Source organism: Arvicanthis niloticus, chromosome 23, assembly GCF_011762505.2.
Source record: "Arvicanthis niloticus isolate mArvNil1 chromosome 23, mArvNil1.pat.X, whole genome shotgun sequence".
Lineage (NCBI taxonomy): Eukaryota > Metazoa > Chordata > Mammalia > Rodentia > Muridae > Arvicanthis > Arvicanthis niloticus.
The window spans coordinates 32,322,769-32,336,909 of record NC_133430.1 but is presented as its reverse complement, the minus strand read 5'-3'; the positions used below and the strand labels follow the sequence as shown (position 1 = coordinate 32,336,909).

Below are 14,141 nucleotides of genomic sequence, written 5' to 3'. Positions count from 1 at the left end.
GCCCTGGGACAGGGGGAAATGGTTGTATGCAGTCTCTGACTTAGGGCCATGGCCCCTGTCAACTAGTGGGGCAGGGCAAGAACACTTTGGGACATCTTGTTGTAGCCTGGCTCTTAAAAGTAGACCAAGAGACCAGAGAAAAGATCTTGATAGTTCTAGATATCATGTACTGTTTTTTTTTTTTAAATAACTTGACTTAAATAACCCAGCAACTTTTACTCAAAAACAATAACAATGACAATGAAAACCTATGTCATTAGCTGTGATTCATCAGGACCTGAAACACTGGAATTCAGAACTTGTAACCTGGTTCTTGAGAGCTACAAAGCACCTGACAGCTGACCCCTCCCTAAGGCAAGAAAGATGTTTACAAAGCGATTGGCAAAAAAGAAAACAAACAAACAAAGACAAGACTAGTAAAGAGACAAGAGTGCTTAAATTTACAATCAAATGCTTGAGGAAGTAGTAATGGGTGCCTGTTGTGTTCATGGAAAAAAACTACTTTTGCCATTATGGGTGTCCACAGTGCTGCCAGACAGACAAACATTCCTCTTTGTACTTCTTGTGAATTAAAAAACCTCTTTGTCCAATCAACATAAGGGAGTGAAGCTTAAGATATGCTAATACAAAGATTGTCATAATAAAAATATGGTTCTGCTCATCCCTGTGCTGATGTGGACAAGAGTATGCTTATAAATCCCTAAGGGTGGGGAATGCAGTTAGACCATTGTGGAGCTCAGCAGGATCAGATTGTCAGTGGTTCTCAGCCTGTGGGTCTCCACCGTAGGAGGGATAACCTAAGACCATCGGAAATATCAAATATCAACATCCCAATTCACAACAGTAGCAAAATTACAATTATGGAGTAGCAACAAAACAATTTTATGGGGTGGGGGATCACCATGAGTGTCAGAACCCAGAACATGGTCAAAAGAATAACACACGGTTAAAATGTTTATGGCTAAGACTGGGCACAGAGGTGCATGCCTTTAATCCCAGCATTCATTGTATATGTTAGAGGAGACAGAGGCAGGCAGATCTCTGTGAGTTTGAGGTAAACACGGTCTACATAGAAAGTTCTGTAGAGTGAAAAATTATAGAGGCCATTTTATGAAATATGTGTAGATTTTTCGCCTTACAGAACTCGGAACTGAAAATAAGATTTCAGGCCTTCACATTCCAGGTGAAGGACACTTGCTGGATTACATTCTTCAAGCCTCGCCCAAGGCAGGAAGACATTCCTGATTACAGATAAAGATGCTACCACCTAGGTGGGGCCATAGCCCTATAGCCGGAAAAAGTAAAGATAGTAATCTGAAATGGCAGGATAGGGCACAATGGCATAGTAAAAACCACATTTTTGAGAAGAATGCAGGGCGATTTCCACATGACACTAATCATTTAGAGTGAGTACCTCTGAATTGTTCCACTGTTTTCATGTTTTGTATCTTTGACAACCCCTCACCCCCCTTCCCACTCCCCTGGTTTGTGGTTTTTCCCTTTAAAACCCTCCAAGGATTGGCCGAGGAGGTCGGACCTTGACTCCAGCCAGAGTACCTGGTCAGACCGCTGGCTGCCAGCTCTTTTTCTAATAAACCTCTGCTGATTGCATCCAGGTATGGTTTCTTGTGATCTTTGGGTGGCTGCAATGTCCTGAGGCTTGATGACGGGTCTCCAGAGTTTGGAGCTCTTCATTTCCATCACAGTCAGGGCTAGACAGTGAGATGGGATTTTGCTAGACACTTCATATTCTCTCTTACAAATGACATTTGCACTTCCTTCTGTAGGGAGGGATCTGCATGCCCACAGGACAGTTCATCAAGTACACAGTGCTGATGGTTTTGTTGGCTCTGAGTTAACCTCCAGGTTAATCACCCACACAATTATCCTCCAGGTTAATCACCACTGAGCTGCACCTCCAGCCTCCCCACCCCTTACCTTTTCATCCATTCTTCTAAGGACAATTGACCGGGGGGATGCAGGATTCAGTGTCCTTGGTGTATGCAAAGCCTTTCTCAGCTACTCCAGCAAAGGTAATGAGGGAAAGGTGCAGTCTGAGAGACAACACAACCACATGGCCAGAGGGCAAGAATGAACCTTTGTGACTAACTGCCTCTGCTCCCCATTCCTCTGTACTCCATCCCTCTGTACCCCCATCCCTCTGTACCCCCACCCCTCTGTACCCCATCCCTCTGTACCGTAATGGCTGAAGATGAAGAGGAAGGCACTTTAGGATGTCCAACCACTGAGCTCTCTATTATCAGCTCTCTGACTAATGCTACTTTAAAGATTCAACTCCTGTCTCTGCCTCTTGGACTCCCTGAGTGACAAGTTGCAAGGGCTCTGGTGTCTCAGTCTTCTTCCTCTCTACAAGGCTTCATTCTTGGCTGGGACTTGGCAGGGATCTTTTGTAAGTACATGGGTCTCCAGTGTGTCAATGTTGGGTCTGATTTCAGGTTACTGAACATGCTGGATAGAGGAAAGAATTTTACCCCCACTCCCTAAGCCCTGCGTGTGTTTATTATAGCTGCTCCAAGGTTTAAACTTTCTTTTATCTTTCTCTTTTCTGCATATTTTGTAACTTTAACTTCTAATTCATAAGGAAAATAAAGCAAAGGGGAACACAAACACAGTGAACAATGCCTTGGGGAAATCTGAGAGAGGCTCCTGGAGAAAAGGCAGAGGGCCTTTTACCTCAGGTGCATTTTCTTCCCTGGATTGTTCTTGGACGTGATTTTGTGACTCCTGTAACAAACATTTACATTCAATATATAAGAATATAATAAGAATATATATATATATATATATATATATATATATATATATATATATATATATCCCGGTGCCAGCGGCTGTACTACTGGGACCCCATGAAGGACGCTCTCGGAGGGCAATCGATGCAATTGAAAGAGGATTTAATTAGTCCAATGCATTGGGACCGCTTGCTCACACAGAAGCAGCGGTGGTGAATGCACTCAGGCAGAAGCCTATATACAGTTTGAACAGGGCAGGTGTTTTTAGCAATAAACTGGTCGGTTGGCATTTATGAGCTGTGGGGGAGCTATCTGCTGTCAGATGGCTCCAGATGTCTGATAACCCAAGGTTTTTCTTGGAACCATGTGTCTTCACCCTTTTTGGAAAGGGAAGGGATCCTGTGGTTTTTCTTGGGACCGTATGGCCTCACCCTTCTGGGAAGGGCGGAAGGTCAGGGGGTAATTTTCCATTGAGATGGACTTTACATGACATGGACTTTACAAGACATGTTTATTCTTGTTGGTGGTTGGAATGTTCGATCTATTGAAAGGATATGCTGAACACTGTCTTCAGTGTGCCCTGAGTCTGGATATGGCCTTCTGCCTCGCTTTCATGCTTTCCCAGATATAATCTATAGTACGTGTTAGGCAATCCTGTTTAAATTGTCCTGAGAAAGTTCTAGGAAAGGGCTGCTCTGTTAATATTTAATATGTTCTTACTGGTATTTATCTACATGTTTTTCTGAACTCAAATAACTTTTCTTGGATCATTGTCTTCTTTGTTAAAGTACACAGAGACTGAAGTAAAACTGTCTACAGCATCAGACTGGAGTCCGCCCCATTCTTTCAGGTCTCCGTAACAAATACCTAATGTTCTTGAGTTTCAAAGGAAATATATACAGGGAGTTGGTGGTGTGTTTATAAAAAGACAAAGATTAAGAGAATATGTTCTATGGCTGTGTGGTAAGTTATGGGGGAAGGGGATTCCCTTCCCCTTGAGGGACCAGCCACATGATGGTATAGTATAGAATAGAGTTTGTTCAGGGCATGGGGAGGGGAGTTAAGAGGGTAGTAGAGGCAGAGAAAGGGGGAGAGAGAGAGAGAGAGAGAGAGAGAGAGAGAGAGAGAGAAGTAGAGGCGGGCCATGAGCACATGGAGAGAGGGGGAAGGGAAGGGGGACAAGCCCAAGAGGGCAAGAGAGAAGCAAGAGACAAGAGAGCAAGAGTTTAAGAGTTTAAGAGATCAAGAGAGAGAGGAGGGGGCAAGCGGCCCCTTTTATGGTGGGCCAGGCCTACCTGGCTGTTGCCAGGTAACTGTGGGGGTGGAGTTCAGACAGAATGCTAACAGTTGGTTGCCTTTTAAAATTTTTTTTTTTAAAGAATCAGAACATAATAGTAATAAAGTGAAAATACAGTTAATCTTTTAAGAAACACAGGTTTATTGGACTATAACATGTGGTCTCACTTTTATATATTTTCACAATTATCATTGATAAAAATCACATAATCCTAATCTAAATGTTTTTCCAACTTTTGAAATACTGAAGTTATGTGTCTATAGTATTAACAAGAACCCAATACAATTGCTTTGCTAGAAGAATCCTTATTCATTTGAGAAGATATTACAAAACTAGGTGCATATTTGCTTTAAATTTTTATTAGTTTCATTTTTAACTAGTACATAGTATGTAACTAAAGTGTTACGACTTCCATTCTAGGAGGAGAAATTAAAATATGATATATTTTTAAGATGTATTTATTTATTTTATATATGTGAGTACACTGTAACTGTCTTCAGAAACACCAGAAAATGGCCTTGAATTTTATTACAAATGGTTATGAGCTACCATGTAGTTGCTGGGAATTGAACTCAGGACCTCTGGTAGAGTAGTCAGTGCTCCTAACCACTGAGCCATCTCTGCAGCCCCAAATCTCCAAATCTGATATTATAATAAGGAATTTTTCTGTTTGTTTGTTTTTTTGTTTTTTGAGACAGGGTTTCTCTGTGTAGCTCTGGCTATCCTGGAACTCACTCTGTAGACCAGGCTGGCCTCGAACTCAGAAATCCTCCTGCCTCTGCCTCCCAAGTGTTGAGATTAAAGGCGTGTGCCACCACTGCCCAGCTTATAATGAGTTTTATATTACAGCTGATTACTTGCATTCATGAGGGATTGGTACCTGGACCCAAAAACTGCAACGATTCACAAACTTCATATAAAATGGTATGGATTTGGCATGTAATCAGAAAATCTATGTTAAAACATTAAGATCAGATTACCTATCACCTTAAGTACAGCAAACACTGCAAGTAGTTCCTATACTAAAGCATAAGGCTTAAGGAAAAAAAAGCCCCCTGTATGTTCAGTGGAAATTTAGTTTTCAAGCAGGTTTAATCCATGGGTGGTAGAATCTGCAATGCAGAACCCACATACAGAGGGGCTTCTGCATATGCTTTCTGGTACAGAGGTTAACGATTTATTTGTGAACAGTCATTTAGTAAATAGTTATTGGCTTGCATTATTTAGTAGGCACTGGAGCACTATCAGTTACATGCTGTGCCATGAAGCAGAAATGCTTCTCGTCTTCTTAAGGTTCTTAAAAATTGCTGCCCACTAAGGCACAGTGGGCTAGCTCAGTGGCAGAGTGCTAGCCTACTGTGCGCAAGCCCTGGCCTCAGTCCTTGGCATCATAAGAAAGTAACCTAACAGGGGCAGCTATTCTCAGCAGGGATCAGCACCAGAAATGTCACTACTCAAAGAAAATCACAGTTTTGCTGGGATTGTCCTCTTGTCCCCACTCAAATGTTTATGGAAAAAAGTCTGGAGTTGCTGCCAAGCATCCACCTGGGCCATGGCATGAGCCCTGGACTTCCCTCCCCAGATCACAACAGTGTTAAAGTAAGAGTGTATTGAAGCTTTGCACCAGGGGAAGTAAGGAGGCTCAATATAGTGGCCTGTCTCTGGGTAGCAGATGATCTGGGGCTTCTCCTTCCCATGGGTCTGCAGGCGTTTGGAGGCCTCTCTGGCATAGAACTCACTCTTCCAGTTGTGGTCATCCTGACCTACAAGGAACAGGAAGGCCGTGTCAGACCTTTCCACAGGGATGATGCAGTTCTGGTCAGCTCCTTCCAGAGGGACATTCAGAAAATCCATGATATCTGAAAAGCCATCTTTGGTTACTTTGGTTCTATTTATGTCAGTGCCCACAGGGGGCAGACTCTCATCCTTGTATTTTAAGGTTGTGGCAACATTGGCCACTGAACCATTGATGATGACAGCGGCCGTGATGCCTTTCAGGAAAGAGGCCATGGAGAGGCAGAGCTCAGCCCCTTTGGAAATCCCCAGCAGGCCAATTCCTGGACCCTCGGCCTAAGAAAGAGAAGGAGAAGGGAAAGGGATTGAGTACATCTGTGAGGTCACAGATATAAAAATGCAATAGATAAAGACATTGGAAATTAGGACCAGGAAACTGAACGGAGATTGCACAAAGAGCCAAACATCTAGTTCCCCCATCTTGCCAGCACCTGACTTCCACGAAGGTGGGCAGGCAGAGTCATGAATCTCACTCTACCATCCTGGCTTTCAAAGGTGATGAGCTCTCTTCAAATCAGTCATGAGCGGTAAGATGAGGCTCGATTCTAAGTCTCACAGACTCCATGAAGCAGTATCTGGAACCAAGAAGTTCATTTTTCATATCCCATTTTATCTCCACTCAGAAACTAGGCCATGGACCATTCATTGCTATCTATCCTGGGTGTAAGGTACTCTACTTCTGCAGTCCATCTGGCTGTCTGAGTTGCTCTGCGGCTGGAGCCTGCAGCCTCCAGTTTAGCACAGGAATGAGAACATCCGGAGGCTAGGTAAAGCCTCGGCAGGGAATTGTGCTTCTCTGAGCTGAAGCATTTCACCATTTGGTACTAGCTTACAGGGTCATACAAAGTGTAAGATTGTAACTAAGTGTCCTTTAAGTTTTGTTTACACAGACCCAGTCAATATCTTATCTCCTGTTTTTGCACCTGTGGTGTATATCTTCTTTATGACTTTCAGTTAATGGTTTCTGTAATGTGCCCTCAGTTTTGCCTATAATCCCAGCACTTGGGAGGCAGAGGCAGGTGGATTTCTGAGTTCGAGGCCAGCCTGGTCTCCAGAGTGAGTTCCAGGACAGCCAGGGCTACACAGAGAAACCCTGTCTCAAAAAACCAAAAAAAAAAAAAAAAAAAAAAAAAGTATATTGTTATCTCTAAAGTAATTAAGCAGTCCTGTTATAAAAGGGACTGGAATGCCTCTGTGGAGGTTGCCATTCGGAAATAATGGTAATCTTTACATGCTAGATGGTTCTGGAAAATAAATGCTCTTTTTCTTGGCACTCGATCTGAGTCTGGGGTCTTCCTTCCTTCAGTTATTTTTAGACCCTTACAAGACATTTTTTTTTTTTTTTTTTTTTTTTGGTTTTTTCAAGATAGGGTTTCTCTGTGTAGCCCTGGTTGTCCTGGAACTCACTCTGTAGACCAGGCTGGCCTCAAACTCAGAAATCCGCCCGCCTCTGCCTCCCAAGTGCTGGAATTAAAGGCGTGCGCCACCACTACCCGGCCCTTACAGGACATTCTTAAGCATTACTATGTCTAAGGAAGCACGTGGACAAGTCAGGAAAATGGTTTCTTTCTTGTCTGTGATGCATTTACCTAGTGGGCACTACATTCACATGGTTTCATGATTGTCCAATAAGCATCATGGTAAACTGAGGTAAGTTTCCCTTTATGAATAAGAGTTCAAAATGTACATATAGGCACAGGGGAAGGGGGAAGGAGATGCTTCAAACAAAAATACTATTATTCAAATTAAGAATAGCTTTTTAAAAAGAGTGTTTAGAGGAAATGGACTTGGAAGAAATGTTTCCATTAAAAACTAATGATAGGTTTTGGAGAGTGGGTTTCTGCAGTTACAGTTTTGTGACTGTAGGGCCAGGCAAGAAGTTTACATGGAACCAGAAACTCGGCTTCACTGAAGGGTATTTACAAAACCATAAGCTCCCAGAAACAGCTTCCTGTCACTTCTAACGGGTGAGTTTTTCAACCCTTGCAACATAAGGCTCTTCCCGTCAACCCTCACTTCTGCTAGTCTTCATCAGTGGCTTCTTAGTTTCCTTGTCACACCGACTATCGCTTTCTCTTTTCTAGAACCATCCCTGCGTTGCCCCACACTCTACTCTAAACTCATGTGGACCTGATTTTTTTCTTCCTCACTTGTAGCCAGCTCTAACCGTTTGGCCACGTGATTGACATTTACTAGTTAGTGGTAGGTCCCACTGCAGAGGCTTCACAAGTATGAGTCATTTATGGCTCAGAAGACAATCAGAGGTTGGAGAAACTCACAAAACACAGAAAACTGGTGCCCCTAAGGGATCCTAGCCCTCCTGTGGTAGGCCTGGGACAAGCCTGAGTTTTGTTTTTGTGGTTTTTTTGTTGTTGTTGTCAGATTGTGTGTGTGTGTGTGTGTGTGTGTGTGTGTGTGTGTGTGTGTGTGTGTGGACACATCTATGTCTCTGTGTGCTCACATGTGCACAGCTATACTCTTATTCCTTGGAGCTTGAGTTACGAGGATTATGAGCCACTTGACCTGGGTGCTGGCTACCCATCTTTAACCTTCTGGAAGATCAGCAAGTGATCTTAATGGCTGAGACACCCCTCCAGCCTGATATCCTCATGTATACGCTCACTGTACACATTTACCAGAAATACACTTTTCTGCCTGACTTGGGAAAAGAGGATCTGATTATTTCACAATGTCTCAGAACTGAGTTGAAAAATCTTACCTTGGTGAGTGGATGTTTTAGGAGCACAGTTTCTAAACCAAAGACAAAAGTAACAGCTAACCTGAGGGTGACTGAGCAGGTAGGTCACAGCTTCCTCAAAATACTCCAGGTGAATAACGTCCAGGTCCTTGGGGAGGTCGTCATAGTTGTAATAAGCCAGCGCCATGACAGCAAAGCCCTTCCCAGCCAGCAGACTGGCCCGATACTCCAGAAGGCCACCTCCAATTCCAAAAAGATCTATGATTCCAGGAAAGGGCCCAGTTCCTTAAAAACAAAACAAACCAGAGTCTTCAAGTGAATTTTAGAATTCATTCTTTCATTTTAATGGGAGCAGGGAGGGGAGTTGTGGGCATCCAAACCTCCTTCCCTACTTTGATAGAAGACCTTACTAGATATTATATCAGAGGGGCCATAGCCTTGGAGTAACATGGGAGGGAGAGACAGCTGACTATATTCTCAGCCCAGCAACATTTGCACTGAGACTACAGCAGTTCTGCTTGCCCACCATCATGGAAGGTAAGTGCTGGCTGCCTGGGTGACTGGATGTTTGACTCTTTGTGTACTCTCCCTTGGAACCACTCAGTTTCCTGGTCCTAATTTCCAATGTCTTTATTCTTATATCTGTGACTTCCAATATGTTCTTTTCCTACTTAAACCACTCAAAATCTGGTTTTTGATGCTTATAATAAGAATATAATTTTGGCCGAGCGGTGGTGGCGCACGCCTTTAATCCCAGCACTTGGGAGGCAGAGGCAGGAGGATTTCTGAGTTCGAGGCCAGCCTGGTCTACAGAGTGAGTTCCAGGACAGCCAGGACTACACAGAGAAACCCTGAAAAAAAAAAGAATATGATAATTTTATCTTGCAACTATTATGATATCAAGGTCCACCATTGGTTTACCTGTAAAAATATCTTTAAAGGAATTCTACATTCTTAGGTAATATCTATATATTCTGTGTCAGGGCTTGGGACTTTTTAAAGTTATCTTAAAAGACTTTTTATTTTATGTGAATGAATATTTTGCCTGTGTGTCTGTGTCTGTGTCTGTGTGTCTGTGTGTGTGTGTGCACTTCCTGTGTGCCTGGTACCCAAAGATGATAGAAGAGGGTATCAGATCACCTATAACTGGAGTTACAGATGGTTATGAGCTGCCATGTGGGTGCTGGGAATTGAACCCACAGCCTCTACAAGAGCAGCCAACTGCCCTTAACCGCTGAGCCATCTCTCCAGCCCAAGGCTTGCAATTTTCAAGGTTGACATCAAAGTGTCCACTTTACTCCATGTTTATCTGTACTTGCTTAAAAGTTCCTGGACTTTTATACTTTTTCTGGACATACTTCTTTCGAACTTGGGGCAGTAGTAAAGCCATTTGTACCATGTATACTGTGTTGAGGCTCCTTATAGTTCCTTATCTCTCTTCCTGTGAGGTTTTGTGTCTTTATTACCTTGCATTAATTCCCTTTGTCAAATTCTGCATTCTTATTATATGTGTTTGATGCATATAGTCAGTACCACCACGGTCTCTTATTTCTTTACTTTGATACAGGGTCTTACTCTGAAGCTCAGAGTGATCTGAAAGTCACTATCGTAGCTCAGGCAAGCCTCAGACTTCTAGTGATCCCAACACTTCACCTCCGCCCCTGCTTCCTTTGAATTTTGCCTTAGACCCTGTCTCACTGAGGTTTTATGTTTCCTTTACTCTTTTCCGACCCTGTAGGAAACTCTTCCTCAGTTTCCCACCCCAAAGTTACAAATTTTTCCCATAATAGGTTTAATGACACCACACACAGGCACGCACGTACGCACACACAAGCACTATTTGTGGGAGCTCCCTGAATAGCAAGAGTTCACTTACTCTAACACAGATTACAGCGTGAAAGGAATCTCTGACAAGGGGGAAAGGAATCTCTGACAAAGGAAGTAGTCGACTGCAAGTTGGGATCAGGTGAGAGTGGGGAAAAGTGTGTTGGAAAATGACCAGAGTTACTAATGCTACAGACCTCGGGAAGCTCTGAACTTTAAAAAACCGTGCCCTAATTGGGATACTAGGTTATGACAGACTTAGAAGAGAAAGGAAATATAGACAACCATGAGGAAGGTAAGGGAAGCCAGCATTGAAATCTCGTATGAAAGCCCTTTCCTGTTTCTGGGTTACTGCATAAATATGTAGCTATCCTATTTTAAGGCTGTGTGCCAGGGAACCACACACATCACACACATATCCCTTCCATCTTCTGCAGCAACACTGGGGCCATCGAAACTTGCGGCACTAAGCGTTAACCGATGTTTAGGAAACAGAGCGTCCTTCTATCCTGGGATGATCTTCAAACTGCTTTTCATCAGCATTTCAACAATCAAAGGGTCATGAACATCACTGGCCAAATTCCCTACACCAGCTCTTTGTGAGTCACTGAACTACAGCCTGTCTCAAAGCTGTGGATTTGACCCTGGGAAAGAGTTACCTTGGAATCACCTAGGAAACAACACTCCCTGGCACTCTCTACCCACACTGAGATTCTGGACTCTGAGTGGCACTAAAGTCCTGCAAGTTAGAAAGTTCCCAGGTGCTCGCGCTGACCCACTTTGCCTGAACAACAGACGTGAAACGTGAACCTGTGCACAAGCACCCATGGGTCTTATCACAGTGCAGATTTCTAGGTGCTTGCGTGAGCTTTGATGCTCTGCTTTCCTAAGCAACTTCGGATGCTGCTCCTGTGGTGACTTTGAGTTCAGGACTCACCAAGGCTTTTTCAGGCGCTGCACCCCTCAAGCACCCCAGGCTGTGAGCCCAGGAGGGAAGGTTGCTCACCTGCGGGCAGGAAGAGCGTTCCGCGCACCCGGCCCTCGCGCACGGGCACGCGCCGCACCCCGGGAGCCATGAAGTGACGCTCGTGCACCGCCCGCGCCAGCAGCCGCCCGCCGTCGGGCTCGTGTCCGTCCAGCACCTCCAGCTCCACCACGAAGGGCGTCTGCACGTCGCGCTTGACCAGGCGCCAGTGAGGCCGGTCGGGCTCCATGGCCCAGAGCAGCCCCATGGGCTCGAGCCCCGCGAAGCTGCCGCCCAGCGCGGGCGCGCGCGCCAGGTCCAGCTCTCCCGCGGCGTCGGCGCGGTAGCGCGCGTGGGCTCGGAAGAGCGCGCCCTTCTCGTCGCGCAGGACGGCGCGCAGCGTGACGGGCTGCTCGGGGGCCAGGCCGCGCACGGCGATGCTCAGCGGCTCGTCCCAGCAGCTGCGGCCCGCGGGCTCCAGGCTCAGTGTCGCCGCCATGGGGAGCTGGAGGCCTCGGGGAGCGTCACGCGAGTCCGGAGCGGAGCCTGGCCTGCTGTGGAGCCGACCTGGTGGGTCTCAGGGAGTTCCGGACCCCTGGCTCCCGTGCCTCAGTCAAGACAGGGTCAGAAACCCAGCTGACTGTATATATACAGAAAGGATGTGGCCACACAGAGGATTCTGCTTACGTAGTGTTGAGGATTGGTGGTGACACCAGGTGACTACTAAGATCCAGGCAAAGTCTGGCCCTTGCATGGATTCAGTAACAGCTTTCTTTAAAAACAAACAACTTTTAAATACTGTATTGCTTTTATTTTAGGCCTTTTTTTTTCTACCTCAGGGAAATATGAATGGTTAGATACTTTATAAAGAACAAAGATTTATGGTTTACAGTTTTGGAAGTCTACATTGGGGGGGGCGTATTCAGTCACCTGTCATCCAGTAGTGGAAAGCAGACAGCACTCAAATTTGGGTGTAATGACTCAGACACAGGAGGATCATTGTGTTAGGCTGACACCCCCCCCATCCCACCCCAAAAAAAGTTGTAGCCATTTTGATCCATGCCTGCCAGCTACTTAATATTGTTGCTGTAACAGGCCTGCCAGTCACTGACACAGAGAGGTGACTTAGCTCAAGGACATACTGACCACATAACCTGTTTTGTTCTGTATTTTCTGAATGAGATTTGATAATCTTAAGAAATTTAATAAAGCTTTATGTGGGAGCCATTAAATCAAAGGTCAACATGAACTGTTATGTTTAAAATGTCTTGAGTCAGGGCCGACCACTGGGTAGCCCTTCCTGCATCTATGTATGAGCTCACGGTGTTTTTGTAACTGACACTGAAGAATGCTACTAAGAAGCCAAAAGGTTGTGACTATAATACTCATGTTCTGTTATCTCAATGTGCTGAAATTCCCCTGTTCACCACCCACCCACCACCTCTGTAACTTACTCAGGTTAGCTGATAATATACTTTGCCTGGTAAGCCAACTGCTCTCCTTCTTGCCCTTTGACCTTTTGTTTTGTTTTGTTTTGTTTTTCTAGATAGGGTTTCTCTGTGTAGCCCTGGCTGTCCTGGAACTCACTCTGTAGACCAGGCTGGCCTCGAACTCAGAAATCCATCTGCCTCTGCCTCCCGAGCGCTGGGATTAAAGGCATGCGCCACCACTGCCCGGCCACCCTTTGAACTTTTAAACCTGGTTTTTCCTATAAAAAACCTACCCTGAGAGCAGACTGCAATTAGGTTCCCAAGTCCCTTTTGTGGTCCCGGACACCCAGTATTAAGGTGTGTGTTCAATAAACTACTCTTGCTTAACTGAGGTCACTGGTTTGAATTCAATTCCTGAACCCCATTACTTTGTAATTCAAAGCAAGCCTGGGTTACATAGAGAGATCCTGTTTTAAACAAATACACACAGACAAATAACACATGCAAAAGGCTGAACTCAGCCTTCAATGAGAAAACTAGGGATCACCTACCCCTGCTGTAACCCACTCCATTCACCAACACACAGATAAAGTTTCTACCCATTCTTACAAGTGCAGTGGGTATGGAGTTTCTGCTACACAGTGCCAAGCAATAGTGGTACATGCCTTTAATTTCAATACTTGGGAGGCAGCTGGATCTCTGTGAGTTTGAGGCCAGCTTGGTCTACAGTAAGTTCCAGAATAGTCAGGGCTACACAGAGAAACCCTGTTGTGTGTGTGTGGTTTTTTTTTTTTTCTGGCACACAAGCTTTCAAAGACACTTCAAAACATAGGAAACGCACATATGAAAAGAATAGGTCGAATGTGTCAACTGAATTTATACACGCAGACATGCAGGCAAGACCATCTAAGCATAAGATCTAGAAAAGAACTTCTCAACACCAGACCCTGGGGGACACTCTTCTGCCCCAGGCATTCTTTCCCAAAGATAATTGTTTTAATCAGGTCTGCATTACTACAATGAAATATCCTAGGGTAATATTTTATAAGGAGAAAATGTTTAACTAAAGTTTCTGTAATCTAGTCCAAGATCTGGGGCCTCCACTGATGGAAACCTCTAGTGGGGGTACCCAGACAGCAAGGTGAGGTCCACCTATATACACATCACACAGTAAAAGAAAGATATTAGGATTCTCCAACCACATTCATGGGTACACTCACAATGGCCTAAAAAACTCCCAGAAGTCATTACTTCCCTCCCTCCCCGATTTGTCTCTGTCTCTCTGTCTCTCTGTTTTCTTTTTCTTGAGACAGGATCTCGCTGGGCGGTGGTGGCGCACGCCTTTAGTCCCAGCACTTGGGAGGCAGAGGCAGGCGGATTT

At 44.7% G+C, this 14,141-nt stretch overlaps 2 protein-coding genes and 1 long non-coding RNA gene across 7 annotated transcripts in view; 1 reads left to right on the top strand and 2 right to left on the bottom strand.

The window, feature by feature from the left end:
• The window catches only part of LOC143436989 (uncharacterized), a 17,803-nt gene extending 15,027 nt beyond the window's left edge, over positions 1-2,776 (bottom strand). For 3 of the 4 annotated variants that reach the window (XR_013106710.1, XR_013106707.1, XR_013106708.1), the window contains exon 1: positions 1,558-2,776. This is a non-coding gene — a long non-coding RNA (uncharacterized LOC143436989). The remainder of the gene's footprint in view (positions 1-1,557) is intronic. The other variant, XR_013106709.1, reaches the window with a different exon arrangement.
• Positions 1-14,141, top strand: part of LOC143436988 (acyl-coenzyme A thioesterase 6) — a 26,389-nt gene that overhangs the window by 654 nt on the left and 11,594 nt on the right. The window lies entirely within an intron of this gene.
• On the bottom strand, positions 3,942-13,472 carry LOC143436987 (acyl-coenzyme A thioesterase 5-like). 2 transcript variants are annotated; one of them, XM_076921701.1, is made up of 4 exons: positions 11,373-13,451; positions 8,625-8,827; positions 5,932-6,120; positions 3,944-5,813 (listed from the first exon to the last, which is right to left on the bottom strand). In XM_076921701.1, exons 1-4 carry the CDS (start codon positions 11,827-11,829, stop codon positions 5,634-5,636), a joined length of 1,029 nt encoding a protein of 342 aa, XP_076777816.1. In that variant the 5' UTR covers positions 11,830-13,451; the 3' UTR covers positions 3,944-5,633. The 2 variants fall into 2 exon arrangements, with proteins under 2 accessions (XP_076777815.1, XP_076777816.1); XM_076921700.1 differs by having other exon boundaries at positions 3,942-6,120; positions 11,373-13,472.

Coding starts and splice junctions, on each gene's coding strand:
- LOC143436987 (XM_076921700.1), bottom strand. CDS start 11,829: ATGGCGGCGACACTGAGCCTGGAGCCCGCGGGCCGCAGCTGCTGGGAC. Junction 8,828..11,372: donor AACGCTCTTCCTGCCCGCAG/GTGAGCAACCTT, acceptor TTTGTTTTTAAG/GAACTGGGCCCTTTCCTGGA. Junction 6,121..8,624: donor ACCTGCTCAGTCACCCTCAG/GTTAGCTGTTAC, acceptor TCTCTTTCTTAG/GCCGAGGGTCCAGGAATTGG.